This window comes from Cornus florida, unplaced genomic scaffold, assembly GCF_030987335.1.
Source record: "Cornus florida cultivar Cherokee Brave unplaced genomic scaffold, ASM3098733v1 CherokeeBrave_3.0.0_Hap2_Chr08, whole genome shotgun sequence".
Lineage (NCBI taxonomy): Eukaryota > Viridiplantae > Streptophyta > Magnoliopsida > Cornales > Cornaceae > Cornus > Cornus florida.
Genome location: NW_026775578.1, coordinates 71030821 through 71051863, shown reverse-complemented (window position 1 = coordinate 71051863; position 21043 = coordinate 71030821). Strand labels below are relative to the sequence as shown.

General features: G+C 30.4%; 1 protein-coding gene across 1 annotated transcript; it reads right to left on the bottom strand.

Moving 5' to 3' along the window:
- Positions 1 to 7214: 7214 nt before the first annotated feature.
- LOC132271985 (protein EXORDIUM-like 3) lies at positions 7215 to 8598 on the bottom strand. Its single transcript, XM_059773505.1, has one exon. The coding sequence runs from the start codon at positions 8433 to 8435 to the stop codon at positions 7419 to 7421; it is 1017 nt and encodes a 338-aa protein (XP_059629488.1). The 5' UTR covers positions 8436 to 8598; the 3' UTR covers positions 7215 to 7418.
- Between the last annotated feature and the right edge of the window lie 12445 nt (positions 8599 to 21043).

Here is a 21043-nt window from a genome sequence, read left to right as displayed (position 1 = left end):
GGCGCCGCTTTTGCTAGCTTTTCGCCGTTGCTGACTATTGACTACAGTCGACTGATGATTGTACACAATAGTCTCATCACTATTTAACTCAAGCCACATATATATACACACACACACACAAGTGCAGCTACAATGTCCGATCGATTTTTATAGCTACTTTAATTGATAAAGCCTATTTAATATTTGACATATTATTGGCAATAAAAACCATTTTCTTTTTTAATCATAAATTAGTTCCGTTGTATTCATTATCCTACATGTGGCATTCATATACGATGACCGATGACCGATTCACAAACTGATTCACTTAAATGTAGAATTATCTTTTGACCCTAATCTCTTTATACCTCATACATGTGACATTCATACACGATAATGGCACCGTATACATTGTCACATCAACTTCAAAAATTGAATAGTGTGAATGATTGTGAAAATGATGTTTATGAAACAAATATCTAAGTATTGTGATTGTGTTCGTAAGATATTTTTGTCAAATTTACATGTGACATTCATATACGATGACCGATTCACAAACTGATTCACTTAAATTTAGAATTACTTTTTGACCCTACTCTCTTTATACCTCAGACATGTGACATTCATACATGATAATGGCACCGTATATATTGTCACATCAATTTCGAAAATCGAGAAGTGTGAATGATTGTGAAAATGATGTCTATAAAACAAATATCTAAGTATTGTGATTGTGTTCATAAGATATTTTTGTCAAACTCACATAAATTTAGCGTTTATTGTGACGTACACGTGAGAGGCCATATAATTACAATTATAAATAGTAATTCCACCAAAGTCCCATATTAAGGTAAAAAAAAAATTTAAGTTTTAAGAGAATATATCACAAACACGAGTTTTCTAAAAAGTAAAATTACAAAGAAATCGATACAAGTTCTTCGAGCACAAAAGCATGTCTACAACAACAAAGACGTCAATTTTTTGACATGTTGCTAAGAAACAAGCTCTCCAGGCAACAAAGGATGCACTATTTCAAATTAGCCCCAATTTTGATGCTTTGTTTTCAATATATAACAAACACAATTCAAATCGACCTGCTAGCTTAATTTGCAAATTTACAATCATACCCATATTATTCGCTTATTAGCCCATTTCTTTTCTTCTTCTTCTTCTTCTTCTTCTTCTTCTTTTCTTTTTTATGGACAATTTGTCTTTATGTCTGATGATATATGTACGTAGGGGGGAAAAACCAAATCAATAAGAATATAACATTTGTTATAAAATTAGAGAGGCGTTATTTGCACTCAATTTTTGTACATTTGCACTTAACTTACATTTTTTTGTTAGAGAAAATGATAAGAAGGTTCATACACTCATTAATGCATTATTCTTTATTTCAAAATATCATAACTACTCTTTATATTGTAAATTTAACTTCCTTTTTTTTTTTTTTAACCTTATTTACTTCCTTTTTTTTTCTTTTTGGTTTTTACTGTCAAAAGAAATAATTCATCCAACAAAGATAACTTAAGTTTTTGGATTCTTTTTAGGTATTTTTTTCTCAATCTTGTTAAAAGAAATAATTTATTCAACACAGATCCGTTTTGCTAAGATAATTTATTCAATAAAGATATATTTTTGGCCTTTTTTTGTTTTGTTTTGTTTTGTTTTATTTTATGTACTATACTCCTTTCTTTTTCTTCTTTCTTCTTGCTTCTTTCTTCTTTTTTGAAGTCGTGTCAAAACAAATAATTTATTCACCAAAAATAACCCTTTTTTGTGCTACTCTTTTTTTCTACTATTTTTTTCTTAGTACTGCTGTATAATTTATTCAACATGAACCCTTTCTTATTTTTTTAGATCTTGCCAATGGAGATGATATAAATATAACATTTTTTTTTTTTGGGTCCGGTCAAAAGGAACAGAAAATTGGAAAAAGAGGGGGATCAACCGATTCAACCAAATTTGTAAGAGTAGTAGTGTAATTTAAAAAATAATTATTATTATTGACTTGTGAAGTTAATATTATAAATATCATTTTCTTTTACATAAAAGTGCAGATATAAAAACAATGAAGTGCAAATATATCCTCCCTAAATTAATTATACAAATAGAAAAGAACAAGCTCTGAATTGGGTATCCAATATAAGAATTGTTGAGCTTCAAAGACTTTGAACTAAGTAATAATATAATTCTGAGGATTCATCTACAAACGTGTGTGTGTGTGTGAGAGAGAATTTCTAGCTTACAATTATTTCCACGTACAATATGTTTTCAAAACCTGACAGAATCACCCCCATCAATAGACATCAAATTTGGATGTGCAATGTCATGTTTGCATTTTATTTTTAGGGTTAAGTACAAAAATCACCCTTATAATATATAAAATGTGCAATTAATTGTTGATTGTTTATCAAATGAAGGACATTGTGTTATTTTAGTAATAAAAATATTTAAAATATCCCTATAAAGTAAATAAATAATAATAATTCTAAATTAGAATGCTTGATATGTATATAATTCTAAAATATTAAGGATGGTTGTTAAAGTATTCCCCTTTTATTGATATTGAGAATGAATGGTTTATTTTCAATTTAAAATAGCTTTAGGTCAATCGGACTGAAAATAAATTGTATGCTACGCAGAATGAATCAATTAGGTTAGGCAATGATTTTGTAAGCATATATATATATATAGAGTTTTGGGAGTGGCCCATGAACTTCATGTGCATACAGCTTTAGGAATGGCTCAGATTGATGCTTTCGGAAATCACTAGTATCAAGAATTAAGTATCATCAATGAAAGAGAAGACTGTGATGCTATTGTAGCAAGAGAGAGATAGTAGACAAAGACGGTTTGGAGAGAGAGAAATGATAGAGAGAAATAAAATAAAATAAAATTCTTGCTTACATCAGCATACAGATTTTTTGAAATTTTTATAGAAATAAAAAAATTGGTCAAAATTGATGATTAGGGACAATTTGTTCAAAAGATAGATAATATAGGGAGTTATATATATATATATATATATATATATATATATATATATATATTTTCTAATAAAATATTTCTTGCACATTTTTTTTTATAGTGAAGGAATTTTTTTGCACTTATACCTTTAATTTAACTAAATAATATCTAGGGTCAAGTGCAGAAAATACCCTTAAAATATATTTACAGTATATATCACACCCCTTACGTGCAAAAAAATGTTCTTAAAATTTCAATTTGGTGCAAATAAGTCCCTTTGAAAAATTTAAATCCTAAGTTGACTAAATTACCCTTACTAAACCATTTTATAAAATATATAAAAATAAATAATTTTGTAAAATGACCGAAAATGATACTATTATAGGACGCCCCTCACGTTCAAAAAATACTCTTAAAGTTTTAATTTGGTGTAAATTGATCATTCTGACAAGTTTAAATCATAAGTTAACTAAATTACAATTATTAAACTATTTTATAAAATATATAAAAATAAATAATTTTGTAAAATGATCAAAAATGACATTATTGGAGGACGCCGACAATGGATAAATAATTATAAAAATAGAAAATAAAAATAAAAATAAAGTATAAAAGAAAAGTCAAAATAAAAAATAAAATAAAATAAAGAAAAAAAAATTAGAAAATAGTAAATTGAAATTTCAAAAAATTCAAATCCTTATTCTACAAATTTAAAAGTTTAAAAAAAAAAAAAAAAATTTATTTAGAGATATTTATAGAGAAAAAGTTTCAAATATATATATATATATATAAACTAAATTGCACGTAACATCCCTATATTATGATATTAATAATATATATACTCTCTTGGAAAATTTTTAAAAAGTAAAAGGACAAGATGGGTATTATAATACTAATTTATATCTGATGAAATATTTTTGTACAATATAAAAAAATTATGAATGTTTTTTATACACTTTTTAAAATAAGAATAAAAATATAACAGGCAAAATGGTTAAAATTGTCCTAACCAATTTTATTCCAAAAACTTTTAGCAAGATCATTTCGAGCCACATAAACCCACAGCCCTCTCTATCACCCCTACCCTTTCTCACTCTCAAACCCTAGACAGTACCATACATCACTCTAAACCCTAGACAGTACCATGCATCACTCTAGATATACCACAACCTAGTACTGGCGAAGCCTAGGTTCGTTGGTGGTGGAAAGTTGGTCAAATCCTAGAGATGCACACATTTATATACCAAAATCTCAATTCTCTCATTTCTCTCATTTCTATGTTCTGAAGCGGGATTCGAATTGCACAGGACTCCAAGATTTTGCAATCCACTGCTCATGAATTGGACAAATGGGCACCTTGGCAACAAAAACCATTGCGGCAAATTTGGCTTATTAATATACTCCTTTGATCATTATAAAAAGTATCATATTTGAAGAATTATAATTCACAAATTTATGAGTCTTGATTTTTCAAACATGATATTTTTTATGGGATAGAGGGAGTATTAAATACTGATATTCGGTCTTTGATTTTTTAATAAAATATTACATTTTGGAATTAAAAAATTCTCATCTATTAATTTTTTTCTAACAAATTAGGAATAAAAGAGACTCGAACACAAGCACATCTAATGAGGGAGCTTTCCATCAACTAAATCACTAGTAAAATTATACCTAAAACTGATATAATGAAATTGATGGGAATGAATAAGTGCATAATGAAATAAAAATTGGTAAATAGGAGTGGTAATTCGTGTTGGCGAGTTATATTTGTGTTGTGTCAAAATATGGATATTTTGTTATATGGGTTGATACGAAACACGACATGATTATTACACGAGTAAGACGAACACGTCACGCGTACCTTATTTAATAAATGAGTTAAGAACGACACAACAATATATATTTGAGTCATTTCTGACACGAATACGATATATCTATTCAACACATTTAACTAAACGAATCATTTTTAACACGAACACGATACCTTTAATTATACGGGTTGTAAATGAGTTGAAAATTTAAATATGAACATGACACGTTTAATTATTTTATTAAATCGAATCGACACGATTACGACACGAACACGTTTAAATCAAATTCAAATTAACTTATAAAATTCAAATTAACTTATTTCATATTGTGTTCGAATAATATTACGGAAAAACATTGCGAAAGCATTAGCATTTTAGTATTAGTGTTAATTAAGTTTATAATAAACCTACCACTTTACCTAGAATTGGAAAATGGATACCATTAAATTTCTCTTGTTCATTTCAACTTTTAATAATTTGCCAGGAATGGTGTACATCAAAAGTCTCGCATCTCAAATCCCTATAAAGTTGCCATTTAAAGCACAAAGAAAAAGTGACCCCTCGGACATGCTATAAACTGTAATGGACTCATTGTGTTAGCTGGCATGCCCACATTTTCCACTTACGTACTGTATGTTTACACTATAGTTTATGCATTAGTCAAACTTCACTTTCATTTTGATCATAATATTTCCGTTAATTATTTGCTAAAAATACATCCCTATAGAATTGATGTTTTAAAATTTAAAAAAATTAAATTTTGGTGACCAAATCTAAACAAAATTGTTCAAAAGTAATTTCAAAGTCAAAAAATATATAAATAATGAATAGTTACTAATTTTAAAACTTAATTACTAATATGTGATCATTTGAGGATAATTTGATCAAAAATACTAAATTGTGTATTAAACATTTTTAAAATAATTTTTGCCATCTCTCTTTCTCATCGTTCTCCTTTTTCTTGTTTTTTAACTAAAAAACATTTTAAATGCCAACATTAGACTTGGACGTGAGAAAAAAAAAATGTAAAAAAACTCAAACCTGTTATGTTAGATTGGTTTACATAATTAACTCGTTTAATAAACAGGTCAGGTTAATGTTAAAAAGAGCCATATTTGAATTGACTTATTTAATAATATTTTTAAATTAACATAATACAATTATGATCCACAAACACGAACCACCATCCTCAATTTTACTTTATTAAAGTTTGACAGTGTTCAACAATTTCACTAGCATCAACTAACATAAATGTGAACACATAACGTGTGTTGTGTAGACTTAGGGAATGGACTGACTTGCAACTTGAAACAAATTAGGCAGTTTTTAGAGCATTTGATCTTGATTGATCTTTAATGTCCACTTTATCACCAGCATTGTAAAACATGAAATATCAAATAATATCTTCAGCTTTGTACTGATTGTTAAATTTCTTTAGCTTCTTTACTAGTAATCATTAGAAAAGGTTAAAGAATCATCATATGATATACTCATTTTAGTCAAGCTGTGTTGTAGACATTGAAAAATGTTACAGAAAACGAGTGTTTCGTAAAGTTACATAAAGCAAAAATAAGAAGGAATTTAAAAATAAGAATGCGAAAATGATAAAATTAAATTATAATTGTAAAATTAAAAATAAAAGTGTGTGCAAAGCGTAAGTAAGAGTTCGCACTTATAATGTGATAGCCATAACCGTTGAAAATAATTGTGTTATTTAAATTTCATATATAATTAGTATTATATTTTTAAATGTTTTCAACTGTGTTATTTAAACTTCATATATAATTAGTATCATATTTTTAAATTACATCGACATCCTCTATTGAATATCTAAATAACAAACATTTTTCCTCTAATTTCAAAAATAACATTGATCTTTCCACCTTTTCTATCATAAATTTTTTTTATCATTGATGTCATGGTTTAAATTTTGTAAAACTCACTTTTGCCCATAAAAAGCTTGAAAATATATTTTTCTCCATATATTGTACCAGTAAATAATAAAAAAAGAGTGGATATAATTGTCATTTAAAACCTTTAGGTCAGAGTCAATAGCGACGGGAAAGACTGTAATTTTTACGAACAGTGAGAGATATCTATGTTATTTAGACATTCAACAGTACGGATTAGCCTAATTTACCCTTTAATTTATTTATTTTTTCTTTTTTTATTCAACGTGTGTATTGAATTGCATGAAATTAGAGCATTTGAAAATTAGTAAAAATTGAGAAAAGTTTAGTTCCTATTTTGAATAAGAACACAGAACACAAAAACAAACCACTATCCGAAAATTGATTTGTATCAGTGTGTTAAATTTTTATTTACTAAACATATAAGGTAAAAAATAAAATAAAATGAAAATAAATAAAGATCCAATTTCGGAAAACTCTATTTGAACTTTAATGAAACAGACCTATACATTCAAATTTCAAACCACCAAACAACTTACAATAAAGAGCAAACACAATGCAATATATATTTGTATACAGAGATAGTATACTAAAGTTATTACAGTTTTTAACAAAGCTTCAACTAAATTTAGCTAATAATGCATAAACATACTCAAAAGTAAACCCCCTTCAAAAAAAAAAAAAAAAAAAAAAGGGCACAGAAAAATAATAAAATGACAAAAAAGTCCATACAGGAGAAGAACATTTACTGATCAAGTGCATTAGGGCCACTGCAGTAATTCAACACATGGTTCCAAACCCACTGCACCAAAAACCTCCGTCTGATCCCATTCATATTGTACGTGGTCCCATCACCACCGTTCATCATCTGTCCGGTGTACGACCCACCACCGCCAGTTCCGTAAATACCCTCGCAGAGATCAGCAATCTCCACCGGGAAAACCGGGTCCTGACCCGCGTACCAAGCGTTCACCAACGGGTTGGTTGCCAGCTCAGCAACCTCGTGACCAATCACACTGATCATCCCATCCACCCCAACGTCGTCGTTTGGCGATTTCAGCGGTTTCATGTTGGGGATATAATCAGGTACAGCAAACGGGTACGCACACACACTTGGGCACAGCTTAGCAGAGTTGCCCACCCAAGCGTACGGTAGCGTGTAGCCCACTATAGACGGGAATGTGAAGTAGTGGAACCCACAAACCTGCCCGCAGAAATCCTGGACGTACACGTCATCGGATGTGAGCAACAAGTAGAGCCCACTCTTGGCGTTGATGGGCAAGGGGTGCGAACGTGCCGTCACGGCGCTTTTTATCACGGACTGGATGGAGAGGCGCGTGAGGGACTTGCCGTGAGAGTAGAACCGGTCGTTCTTCTCTGCGCCGAGGTGCACCGTACGCGAAATGTTCGCGCCGGTCTGGTCCGTGTACAGCATCACCGTCTTCCACCAGCCGGAGACCGAGGGGTGCTTGGAATCGACGGCCGAGATTGAGTTGATGAACTCGCGGATGATTTTCTTCTGGGTTTTCTGCCACGTGCCGTACCAGATCGGGTGGATGGTGATGTTGGCGGTCAAAACTGGACCCATGTGGTATTTCAATTTGACGAACTCCGAGGAGCCCTCGAACTTCTTGGAGCCTCCGAACTGGAGATCAGAGGCGTTCAATTTGTGATTGGGCCACGGACGCCATCCGATGACCGGACTTATGGAGAGGAACACAGAGAGTATGGTGAGGCTTAGGAGCACCGGAACCGGTGACATGTTTGGTATTTGGTAAAGCTGAGCTGAATGCTAGTACCAATTCAGAAACAAATTTAGTGATGGTGAGGATACATTTATAGAGAGTAATATATATATAACAGAGAGAGAGAGAGAGAGAGAGAAGAGAGAGAGAGAATTTGAATGGAGCGGGCTCAGGAGCATGGAGAACAGATAGATTCTTAAAGGTAGGGTGAGGTGGGGCCTACGAGTTCAGTGACATGATGGTGATTGTCCTATGTATGATATTGATATCTGAGTAAAATATTTTACACGTAAATTTATTTTTTTTTTATTTTGGATAAATTACACTCACACGCATCAGCTTTCGCTCAACGTCACTCAACAACAACACACTTATTTACATTAACACCTTTAAAATTTCAAAAGTTTATATACACACCCCCTCTAAACCTCTTACACCCGATATAACTGTTTAACCATTTGACTTGGTCACCAAATACAAATACCAAAAAAAAAAAAAAAGTATAAATTACCAATATAACTCTATAAACTAAATTTTAAATGACCAAAATAACCTTCATTTTTCATTCTCTCTATCTCACCACCAACATATATAACCCCCGTTACCACTTCAACATTCATAAACAAACACACCCAATCTTCTTGTTCTTTTTTTTCTTTTTGATTAAGGTGAGTGTGGGTTTTTTTTGTCAATTAATAGATTTGATAGGTTGTGAACTAACTGAATTAAATAATTAGGGTAAATATGACTTTGAAACCTTTGAGGTGTCAATGTAAATAAGTGCGTCAACCGAAAATTTAGAAGGTGTAAATGCAATTTATCCTTTTTTTTTTTTTTTTTTGGTGAAATAGGTTTTTTTTCTTCTTCATACTTTCCCACGTTTGGCTCAACTCCTGAAATTATTTTCCCTAAAAATTAATTTTAGTTTTATGAAGCCTAACCAAGCTCCAATAATTTACAAAATTCTAAAAACAGAGAAATAAATTGAGATGTACTCCTAGAGATTCTATCAAGTATCAACCAGTTGCTAGATAAAAAGTAAAATAATAATATTAATAAAAAGGATAAAGTACAGCAACACCCCCTGAGATTTGTCAAAAAGACACACAGGTAAAACTTACCTATTTTTTTTGGACAAAGACACCCCTTCAAAATTCAAAAATGGACAAAGACACCATCTGACATGAGAAATTGACCAAATTATCCTTTAACCGTTTAGTGGACTTTTTAACTTTACAATTTAATAAACTGGACCAATCTACCCTCATGGACAATTTATGCAAAAAATAATAATAATAAAATAAATAAATAAGTCCTTTCTCTCTTAATACCTAACTCGATAATACCTAATACCACCTTCTCTCTCTCTCATTAGCCCAGACGGCAGTGGCAATGGTTTGGACAACCACCACCGCCACCGCCCTCTTCCTCTATCCCTCTATCTCTCTATCTCTATATATACATATATACGGCAACACCCCCGGTAAGTAGACTAAAGCCCTCTACCACCGTCACCGCACAAATTCACATATACATATCTATATATCCATATATATTCTTACAAACACAAAAGGGTTCAAATTACACACATATACCCACAAAATTTTGTATAGCAAAACCTAACAACTCAAAATCCAAACAATATGAAATTGGGTCTTTTGATTAGGTGCTTAATTGGATACCCCTACAATTTCTGACAACCACCCACCCAATGCTGTCACCCAACCGTGAATACAAACTCATCATTGAGTTATGTATAAAAATATTATCACAAAATCCAAATTAAACAACATAGACTCATAGACTCTGAGACTGAAATTATCGACGAGGACCAAGCTCCGATAAAGCAATGACGATGCGTCCACGGATTGAACAGTGAGACGAGGTTTAGAAACCGAGCAACAAAAGACCAATGAACAGAAACGATCCGGCGAGGACCAAGCTCCGATGACAACAAGGTTTAGATTAGCACAGTTCGGTGAGCGTCACTTGCAAGGCTGAGGAGGCTGAAGTGGCCATCGCCTCTATCATCCGATTAGTGCCCTTTCCATGGGCAGATAAGAATTGGGGATGGTGATGTGCGCGTATGAGGAGGTGATATATATGTGTGTGCGTGTGTGTATATAGAGAGAGGGGAAGAGGGTGTTGGTGGTGGTGATGGTGGTGGAGGCGGCAGTAGGGTAGTGAACGCCGAGAGAGGGGGGGGAAGAAGGTGGTTTGGTCTAATCTGGCGCACTTAGCAACCAAATTGTGGCTGAAATAAATTGAGGGTAATTGTATCTTTTTACTATATTTGATATTTTATAATAAATCTAATTTTAATATTGAGGGGTAATTTCGTATTTTCAGTGGATTTAAGGCCTTGTTTGGTTGGAATTTCATACAAGGGGTGCCTTTGTAAAAAAAAGAGACAAATTTCATTTGTATATCCTTTTGCCAAACCTCAGGGTGTGGCTTTACTTTATCCTAATAATAACTATTCTATTCAAATAACCATGAAAACATTATGTTCTAACACAGTAAATTATAATCCAACACTAATTAGAATTTGAGGTCAAAATAATATGTTGGACCATGATTTACTCTTCTTATTTTATTTATTTATTTATTTATTATTATTATTTTTAATCTTACCAAAAACTACACTCACAAACTTACTTTTACACACATTTTGCCTGCACCTTTTGGAAGCACGGATATTTTTATAAAGGATATGTGTTAGAGTTATCGATACTGCTTTACAAATACGTGTCCAATATTTCTTAAACGTATTCATAATTTTAAAATATATTTTTTAATTTTTAACATGTATTTGGTACTTCTGTATCCAATATTTTTTTAGATACTTTGTAACAAGTTTTGAACATTAAAAATGTGAGTTTTTCAATAATAATAATATAGTATGAGTGTTAAAATAATTTCAAAATTTATTAATCAAGTGATGACTAGGAATATTTATTTTATGCATTTTGAAACGAGCTCTTACGTTAAATTATTGATTGCATTTAGATTCATAATATATCAGGAAATTGATATATATATATATATATATATATATATATATATATATATATTGTGTATAAAAAATGTATTTATTATTATTATTATTATTATTATATTATATTATATCCTACCTATATACGGAGTAATATTTTGTTGAGATTTATGGTATTATTGTGTTCGTTTCGTTCCCATATCTACATTGAGTATCCCGTATTTGTGCTTTCAACTTCTTTGGGTGAAGAAAGAGAAATGATAGGTCTTCCGACTTCAATTGCCGACTCCTACTCTGAATACAACGTGGTTGGAAATGAGTCAAAGAGAAAGAAAAATGATAATTCCAATGTGATCCAATTACGTTATATTCGGAAGAAGAGTCGACAATTGAGATCGAAAAACCTATCATTACTCGTGAGAAAATTACACTGCTACGTATTTGAGTACATGGTCTTCGGTAACCATGATTTATTGTGTTGAGCGTTTTTACCGGTTAAAAAAAAAAAAAAAAAGAAGGGTCACTAGTATTTTGTACGTATAGAGCGGGTAATGGGTAGGCTTGGGATTTTAAATGCATTTAACGTCTTTTGGTTAATTTTTTGACTGGGACAGCCATGTCCTTGGGAGAGTACAGCATGTGGTCCGGGCTACCATTTTATGCATGTACATGTCTATCCATATCTTGACACCTGGCCTGTGTTTCCTCTTATGGTCATTCACGGTGATGATCAGTAGTTCCCTTTGTGCACAGGGTACAGAGGACTGCAACGTCATATTAATGAAATTTTGGGTCCCCCATCTCATCCAAGGGACCTCATCCGTATGGCATCAAGGCGTATACGGTTGAGACTACTCCATCCCTCTCATAATACTTGTTTATTTTGATAATTAAGTCATGGTTCTTAAAATGCATAAATATTATGGAATGGAGAGATTATTTTTTTAAAATTTTAGGGGTGTTTTTTTGTATGAGATGGGCATCCTCCAATAATATCTTTTTCGGCCATTTTACAAAATTATTTATTTTTATATATTTTATAAAATAGTTTAGTGAGGGTAATTTAGTTAACTTAGGGTTTAAATTTGTTAGAGGGAATTATTTGCACCAAATTGAAATTTTAGAGATGTTTTTTGCACGTGAATGATGTGATATGCACTGTAAACATATTTTAAGGGTGTTTTCTTCACTTGACTCTATAATAATATACTTCGTATTACATTAAATTTTATACAAACAAAATTGTCATTTTTTAAAATTTGGTCAATAGGACGGATGGAAAGAAAATGGTAGGGATTTTGTTGAGCATACATGCCAAATTTAAAGGGAAATCAAAGTAATAAAGTCTAAAGATCTACCAATGTATAATTTTGCCAAACCTCAAGGACCGTCAGTGTAATTTATTCAAAATTTTAGAAATCTATTTTCTTCTAAAAATAAATATTTAGATTTTGAAAGTTGGTAACTTGAAAAAATAAAATAGTTATAATTTGATACTTAATTATCTTTATATATATATATATTTTGACATATTTATAAAATGGAATTTCTCACACTTGACTTTAAACCTATCACTTTAATTTATAAATTTATCCTTTTTCAAAAGAAAGAGTAGAAGTAGAAAAACTTCATAATACTTTGTCATCAAATCTAACGTTCTAAATTTAAAGTAGAGTTCAAATAATTAAATACACCAAGCCAAGGACGGACCAAAAAAATATTTGAGAAGGGACAATAGTGAATTTTTTTAGTAATTTTAGTAGGGACAATAATGAATTTTTTTTAGGTATATAATTCAAAAAGAAAGAATTAGCAAGAGTATAATACTAAAAAAAAAATCCATATCAGTCCGTCCCTGCATCAAGCATGCCAAGTTTTCAGTTTCACAATTTCTAATACAATCAATTATAAAAAGATAGCTCTATGAAAATATGTCTTTTTTAATGGAGTTTTTATATAATAAAAAAATATATATATTTTTCAAAAACTGTAAATCAAACATATTTTTAATTCTTAAAAAAAGAAAATTGAACAACGCATATTCTCTTTTTCTCTTTCTTTTTCTTTTTTTCATTTTCGTAACATAAAAGGTAATTTAAGAAACATAAGTGTTAAATTGAGTGATATAATAATGAGTTATTTTCTAAAGTTAAACTGTGAGATATCTCATTTTATGAAGAAAAGTTAATTTTTACATTTGAAGATAATAAAATTTGTTTAAATCACAAAATATAAATATTTTCTTCAAGTTACTAAATTTTAATTTTTCAAGAAAAGTTTGTTGTTGCAGCATGAAGCATTAGTATATCTCAATAGCTAAGAAAGAGATTTAAAATCTTGGTGGGATATTCAAATAGACTGTAATTGTGAAGAACCATTGATATCAAATAATTCCTAGTAACCTTTCAAAAAATAAATAATAATAATAATAAAATTAATTCCTCGTAATTGTACGGCTTACCTATAAGTTGAAGATAAAAAAACAGACAACGATGGCGTATGTGTATGTATAATCACGGAGTGAATTGCGGGATATGCGCCATTATATAAATATGAAAGAGGCGAGAGATTGATGGAAGTGGGGTTGAACCTGCAATTACAGCAACTGTGGCGCGATAAAAGTTGTGGGAAGGACCATTGATTTTGTATACATTGGGTCCCACAAATACTTGATAGAGTCCCACTTGCCTCTGTATAAATATTTGTGTATTGGGTGTGGTCATGCCTTTTGCAGGCAAGCCACCGATAAAACCAGCGAACGCGTGCGCTCTTATGTGTCTTACATTCTCACCAGCTTCTATCACAGGGTATTAGCGCGCGTAGGCCGAAAAGTCTATAATGGACATACATTATCAACAATTGTTCGTGTAAACTATTTGAGAAAAATTTAATTGCATCGACTGTAGTTATGACATGATATAATCAGTTTATTAAATATTAATACATAATGATAGGATTTATTAAAATAAAATATTTTTAATCATGTAACAAAATAAAAGTAATTGATGACACAAATAAAGAAACATTAAAGGTGCATGAAAATCTTTCCCCTACGACTTTGAGTAAATATTGAGTACGACGGGCATATTATGTCCAAAGACCCATAATAAGGGTTGTGTCAAGTTATTGGGGTTGTTCAACGACCCAATCAGTTATAGTGAGAAATTTGTCATTAATGAGGTTCGTGTAATCACAAGGTGCACATGCCCTATCCAGGGCTGGTCGGCCCTGAGATTAAAAAACTCTTGATATGTCCTAGACGAACTTTAAATGTGAGGCCCTTGAATCAATTTTTTATTTTTATTTTTTTTTTATGTCGAGATTCAAATTTGCTTGTAAACATAATTGTCAAAAAAAGAAAGAAATAGAAGTTATATAAATAAAAAAATATTTGTTTTGTTGAAATAAAATATATATTACTTCAATGCAATGCAATGAATTGATCCGGGTTGCTGAAATAAAATATAGATATTCCCTCAATGCAATGATTTGTTTTTCTAATTGATTTGTCCTTTAAGACTTCAAGTAAAGGATTGCTGGACTGAAACACCGGTATTACAACAAATTCATTTGTCAAACAATAATCTATAAGAACTTCCAACTTTATGCATTCTAATATATGAAATAATAATTTTATTAAAAAAAATTTCTAATATGTGAGAGAATTACTCCACTTCCTAAAAGAGTTTGGAGGAAATAATAAAAAAATTACAAATGTGTCTTAGCACAACGAATTCCCTTACATGGAGTAAAAAAAAAACTTTTGTAAAAATTGGAGAAGTAGTTACAGTCTACATAGATAGGAGACTAAGAGACTAAGAGAGCTATGGAAAAATGAAAATCCGAGCCAAGAAACTGAGGAGCTAACAACTAAGTGTTCTGTATTTTTTTTTCCCAGAAAGTAAGAATGTTCTGTGTTTGGTTTGCACTTAATTGTAAATTTGTAGTTAGTGTGATGATCATATGTATAAAATGTACACAACGTATAAGAGAGATTTGACTACTCAAAGGGCAGAAAACATATAAATAAATTTTTTTATTATCCAACAGGAACAAATATATGAAGAGAAAAGAGAAAAGAAAAGGCAAAAGGCATAAGATGATCGTATGATTCATATTAAATTTTGTTAATAAAATACTAAGATGGACTAATATTTGAGGCCTTTTCAAATTTTAAGGCCCTATAAAATTTGAGGCTCTAGGCGACCGCCTTAGTCGCCTTGGGTCAAGGCCGGCCCTAAACCTATCATTGGGCTATCACACCACATCCATAATTAATCCTAATGTTATTTGTATACACTTTATGACTATTAGATGCAATGTACATATCATGTCAATAAAAATCAATATAATAGTTATTTGATAATAGTTTTCAAAAATAGGTAAGACTAATTTCATAGAATAATATTTATTCATTGACTGCACATACCAAATACATGACATGTTTGGCAAACTGAATACCATCTCCATGGCTTCCAACCTACATCGGACACATAAATATGGATGGAACACAGTTTGGACAAGTGTCCAATACAATTAGAGTTGTTCAAAAATTTAAATATTTTATTTTTTGATTTTACATGTTTCCATTGTCACGAAATGATGAGTTGTTTCGTAATTATTTCTTCTAACATTCTATGCAATTTAAAAAATTATAAGTTAATTATAAAAATAATGTAAAACTTTAGAATACAAAAACAACAAATATTTAGGATTAAACACTAAATTATTGATTGTGGGTTATTTACCTAACCCAGATAGATATCATTCCTTCAGAGTTCATAAACACAACAAAAAGTTAAGATAATGCACAACAACTGTACCAAACAAAATATTACTGTAATAGTTTATGAATTTATTCCATCAAACAAAGATGAGATAATGTAGAATTAGGATTTAGATTAATAAAAGGTAATTTAAAATGTATAAAAATTAATATAATAATTTTGCAGAATAAATGAATCGGAGAGGGAATATTTTGTCACCACTCCTCCCTATTATTAGGACAGTGGACCATATTAATTAAACTTTATATCTAGCAATACCAAACTAGAATCTTCATTTAGGAAAAAAAAAAAAAATACCTAACTAGAATAAGGTGTCCTGACATAAACAGAACTTGACTATAACTTAATACATTTAAAAAAGAAAAAAAGAAAAAAAAAAAGGAATTAGAGCTTTTATTATTATTATTAGTAACAAGAATCAAATCTAAATTTAATTAACAAATTTGCATCATCATTCAATTTAGAGTTTCTTAGTTTCTCTGGCTTTTTCCCCACTAACCTTTTGTTTCTTAACTCCATTCATAAATCTATTTTCTTCATGAATTTTGGTAAGTCTCAATAAGAATGCTATATGTTCATATGTTATATAATTTGAATATACAATAAAAGTTTGACTTCTTATATCTCATAAGTATATGTTTCTTCAATAAAAAAGGTTCAAATTGGTTTCTCAAAAATTGAAATCTAATTGCTCAACTATTCGTACCAGTTACAAAAATAGTATTTTCGTGGTATACGGAGGAGGATTACGTATATTAAACATCATTTCTAGGTACTTTCTTATTGGATGATGCATCTTATTAACGCCGCATTTCCAACATAACTTTGTCATCGCCAAGTCAGTGTTTGGCCAGCAAGTTAAGAAATTTATTCATTTATACTTTGTTTTACCATATATATTAATACTAATATCACTCTATACGTTATACTTTATACTTATAATAGTATTGATGCGAAAATCCTCTCAACCCGAAACGGTGATATTTACCTGCAAAACAATGGAATATCACTTCGAATGGCACTGGTGGGGTACTGGCCGAGGACCCTCCGATGATCAAGTTAATACTTGAAATCGTATAACAGAAAAGTAATTTTGCATTCAATGTTTAAGGATTTTTTCCTCGTACCTTCTTTAATGGCTCGACACCCTATTTATGACTGTCGATTGGAATCAAGTTAGTTGAGCTGATGTCGATGGTTGAGATCTCCTTTATCATCAGTAACTGGATCTGTTGAGTTGATGAAATTGGTTGCGAAATTAGGGTTCACCTTATTCTTTTCGTCAGTTAAATAACATCTCTACATCCTCAAGTTGGATAGGAATGGCGGCGGGTCAACCTTAGGGTTATTTTTTCCCCATCAACCCTATTTCCTGGTTTGGAACGGATTAGGTAATATATATATATTTTTCACCTCGAGTCACTATTCCCGAGGTGAATAGTAGCTCGGGTACTGTTCTCGGGATGAGATTTTTTTTTTTTTTATCACCTCGGGTTACTATTCCCAAGGTGTTTGGGTATTATCCTGAGGAGGATTATTTTTTTCACCCCGAGTTACAATTCTTGAGGTGAACAATATCATTCCTTTTTGTACACGGAGGTAAATTACATATATTAAACCCTCTCTAAACTCCGCCTTAAAGATTCCTAATTGCCCGTCTTACAATGGACAACCGTTCATTGGAGTCATGTCTGGCCAAGTCTTTATTGATGAACGTATTGATAGAAAGGACAAAAGAGAAAAGAAAAACCTTGTTGATAGAAAGGAAAAAGAAGAAAGAAAGAAAAAAAGAAAAGAAAAACCTTTGTTGATAGAAAGCTCAAACTGGTGGTTTCAAATGATTTAACAAAAGATAAACGTACCCCAAAGTAGTGTGTTTGTTGAACATGAATAATTAAAGATACATGACATGATAACAAGCCGAAAGAACCTTTGAACCATGATTACATTAATTTAAACAAAATTAAGTTTCACTAATCAAAATAATAATGTTGTTTCACAAGAATGACTACAAATACCAAAGATCGCAACAGCAACTTTTGTTTAGCAAAATTATGTTGATGGTAAGTGAGTGATTAGAAATGATGTTTGTTGGTAATCTCCTTTGTTTTTTTTTTTTTTTGGTCATGTTAATTGATTCCACTTTCTCTTTAGTCACATTTTGTCATATTCATTAATGTGTTGATGTGATTTTTTGGCTGGTTGCTTTCCCACTTCCCAATTTATACTCTGGCTTCAGGCCCAACCTATCCTAATTAGGTCTTGTTATCTAAGACCTTGTTTGGACTGAGTGAATTGGAGAGAGGGGCAAAAATGAAAAGAAAATAGAGAGATTGATTATTTTATAGTAATTTGTTTTAAAAGTAAGTATGAAAAGGAGACGAGGGAGACGAAGCCATGCCCTAATTCCCTTTGAATAAGCAAACTATTTTAAATCCAAAGCAGGAGAAAAATTTTATTATGCAGATTGTATCAGTGACATGGTATCACCAATTGATTAGATATTGACACAATGATATAACTTATTAAAATAAAATATTTTTATTTATGTGATTGAATAAAATTGATTGATGCAGGAGCGGAGCTAGAAATTTAGTTCAGGGGGCATATTAACACTGACAAAATAATTTTTTCCCAAACAGACCGAAAATATAATAGCGTAACATTAGTGCAATAGAATAAGTGAATAAAAAATAAATAAGAAGAGAGAAAAAAAAAAAGAAAAAAGAAAAAGAGAGAGAGGTTATTGTACATAAATTATGCATGAATGCAAGAAAAAAGAAAATTTTACGAAGAAAATTAAATAAAAAGAAAAAAATATGAGAGAATTTTGAAGGAAAAAATAGGTTTTAATTGTAAAAAGAGAATGCAAAAGTTTTTGAAGATAACAAAAAGAAATTTGAAAAATAAGAAGAAAAAAGAATAAATAGATAATTTTAAGGGGTATAATTTATAAATTTTATGGAGGTATTTTATAAATATTTACAACTTATACACATAAAATAAAATAAAATTTAGTGAATTTAGGGAAAGAGGGGCAATTTTATTAATTTTAGGAGGAGCATTTTATCAATTTCTGCAAATTTATGTATAGAAAAAACAAATTATAGCGGGCCAGTGTTGGGCAGGGGGGGAGCTACCCCCAGGCACATGCTGGTTCCGTCCCTGAATTGATGGCACAAATAACAAAATCTGAAAGGTGTAGGAAAGTCTTTCTCCAAAACAATCTCTCTTGGCCGAAGAAGCTAATAATTAGACAACAACAAGTGACAATAATGTAACAGTATGTGGTGGTTATAAAAGATAAGATCTAGGAGAGAAAAGGCATACATGCATAGTTGAAACATAGAAGAAATTATTACATTGTTTTGATACCATTGATCCTGATCAATTACCACCCAACGCACAAGTAAAAAAACTCAGTAAAGTTGACACAATATTGATACATTTGCTTGTAATGATTCGTCTTGACCAACCTAATAATTTTTCGAAACTTAGCTGTTATGAAGAAGGAATAGTTGACAAGTGATATTTGTGTGGTTAAGGGAAAAACAATTGTGGCAATTACTTGCACTTATGTGCCATTTTTTATTTTTTATTTTTTATTTATTTTTTATTTTATTTATTTTTTATTTTTTCACTTATGGCATAGATAACTATCATCCAATTTGATATAAATTGCAGTCTAAGAAATATACATTTTTAGAATAGATGAAGGACGACAAGAAAAAGAAAAAAAATAAAATAGAAAGAATTGGGCATCATCATAATAGGAGGTCAACTCAAGTGCTATGTTGTCCGTATGGAAATGTTGCTTCCAATTTTTCAGAGCCCGTATTCGAACCTTGCATGATTCCTTCAATGTGTTTACTCCATGGAATGATAGGGCATGACAAAGAAGAAACGAAACATATGCAACCTATTTTTCAGGGAATGTCATATTGGAAGAACAAAAAAAATTAAAAAACAATAATTCCTTAATAAAACTTTAAAGTTCTTTTTTTTACCTTTTATTTTTTTCAAAGAGTTAAGCAATGTAAATATATATACTAATGTGCAGTTGCTTCGATAACCTAGTATATTAGTACTTTCTGTAGATTTTGGAATCCCAAGTTTCGACCCTCTGTATCTACTAATCTAATATCTAACATTTATTGCCTTGAAAACACACACACACATCTATATCTATACTATTATTAAATGTGCAAAATGTTTTAGTGTTTGAGTATTTCAGTATTTATTTATTTATATAAAAAAATATTTATTAATTGATATAAAATAGTTTCTATAAAACTCTAAAAATTATATAATAAAATCAATCAAATTCTATATAAAACTCTTATTTTTAGTTCAATTTAAAAAGAATAGTTATTTTTTATTGATAATTATCACAATATAACCGGCCCTGCCCGGCCTGGTTATGATTATGTCATTATCAGAAAATGATACATATCATTATCCTATTAATCTAAGAAGCCTATAAATAGAGGCATGGTGGAAGGAGGAAGGGGTACAAAAATTGAGAATTTTATAAATTCAGAATTCCAGAGTAAAATACAGAAACCCTGTTAAAGAGTTTCAGTATTTATTTATTTATATCAAAAAATATTTATTAATTGATATAAAAAAAGTTTTTATCTATACTATTATTAGATGTGTAAAGAGTTTCAGTATTTATTTATTTATATAAAAAATATTTATTAATTATTATAAAAAGAGTTTTATCAATACTATTATTAGATGTGCAAAGAGTTTAAGTATTTATTTATTTATATAAAAAAAATATTTATTAATTGATATGAAAAGGGTTTTTTTTTTTTTTTTAAAAAAAAAAAAACTCTAT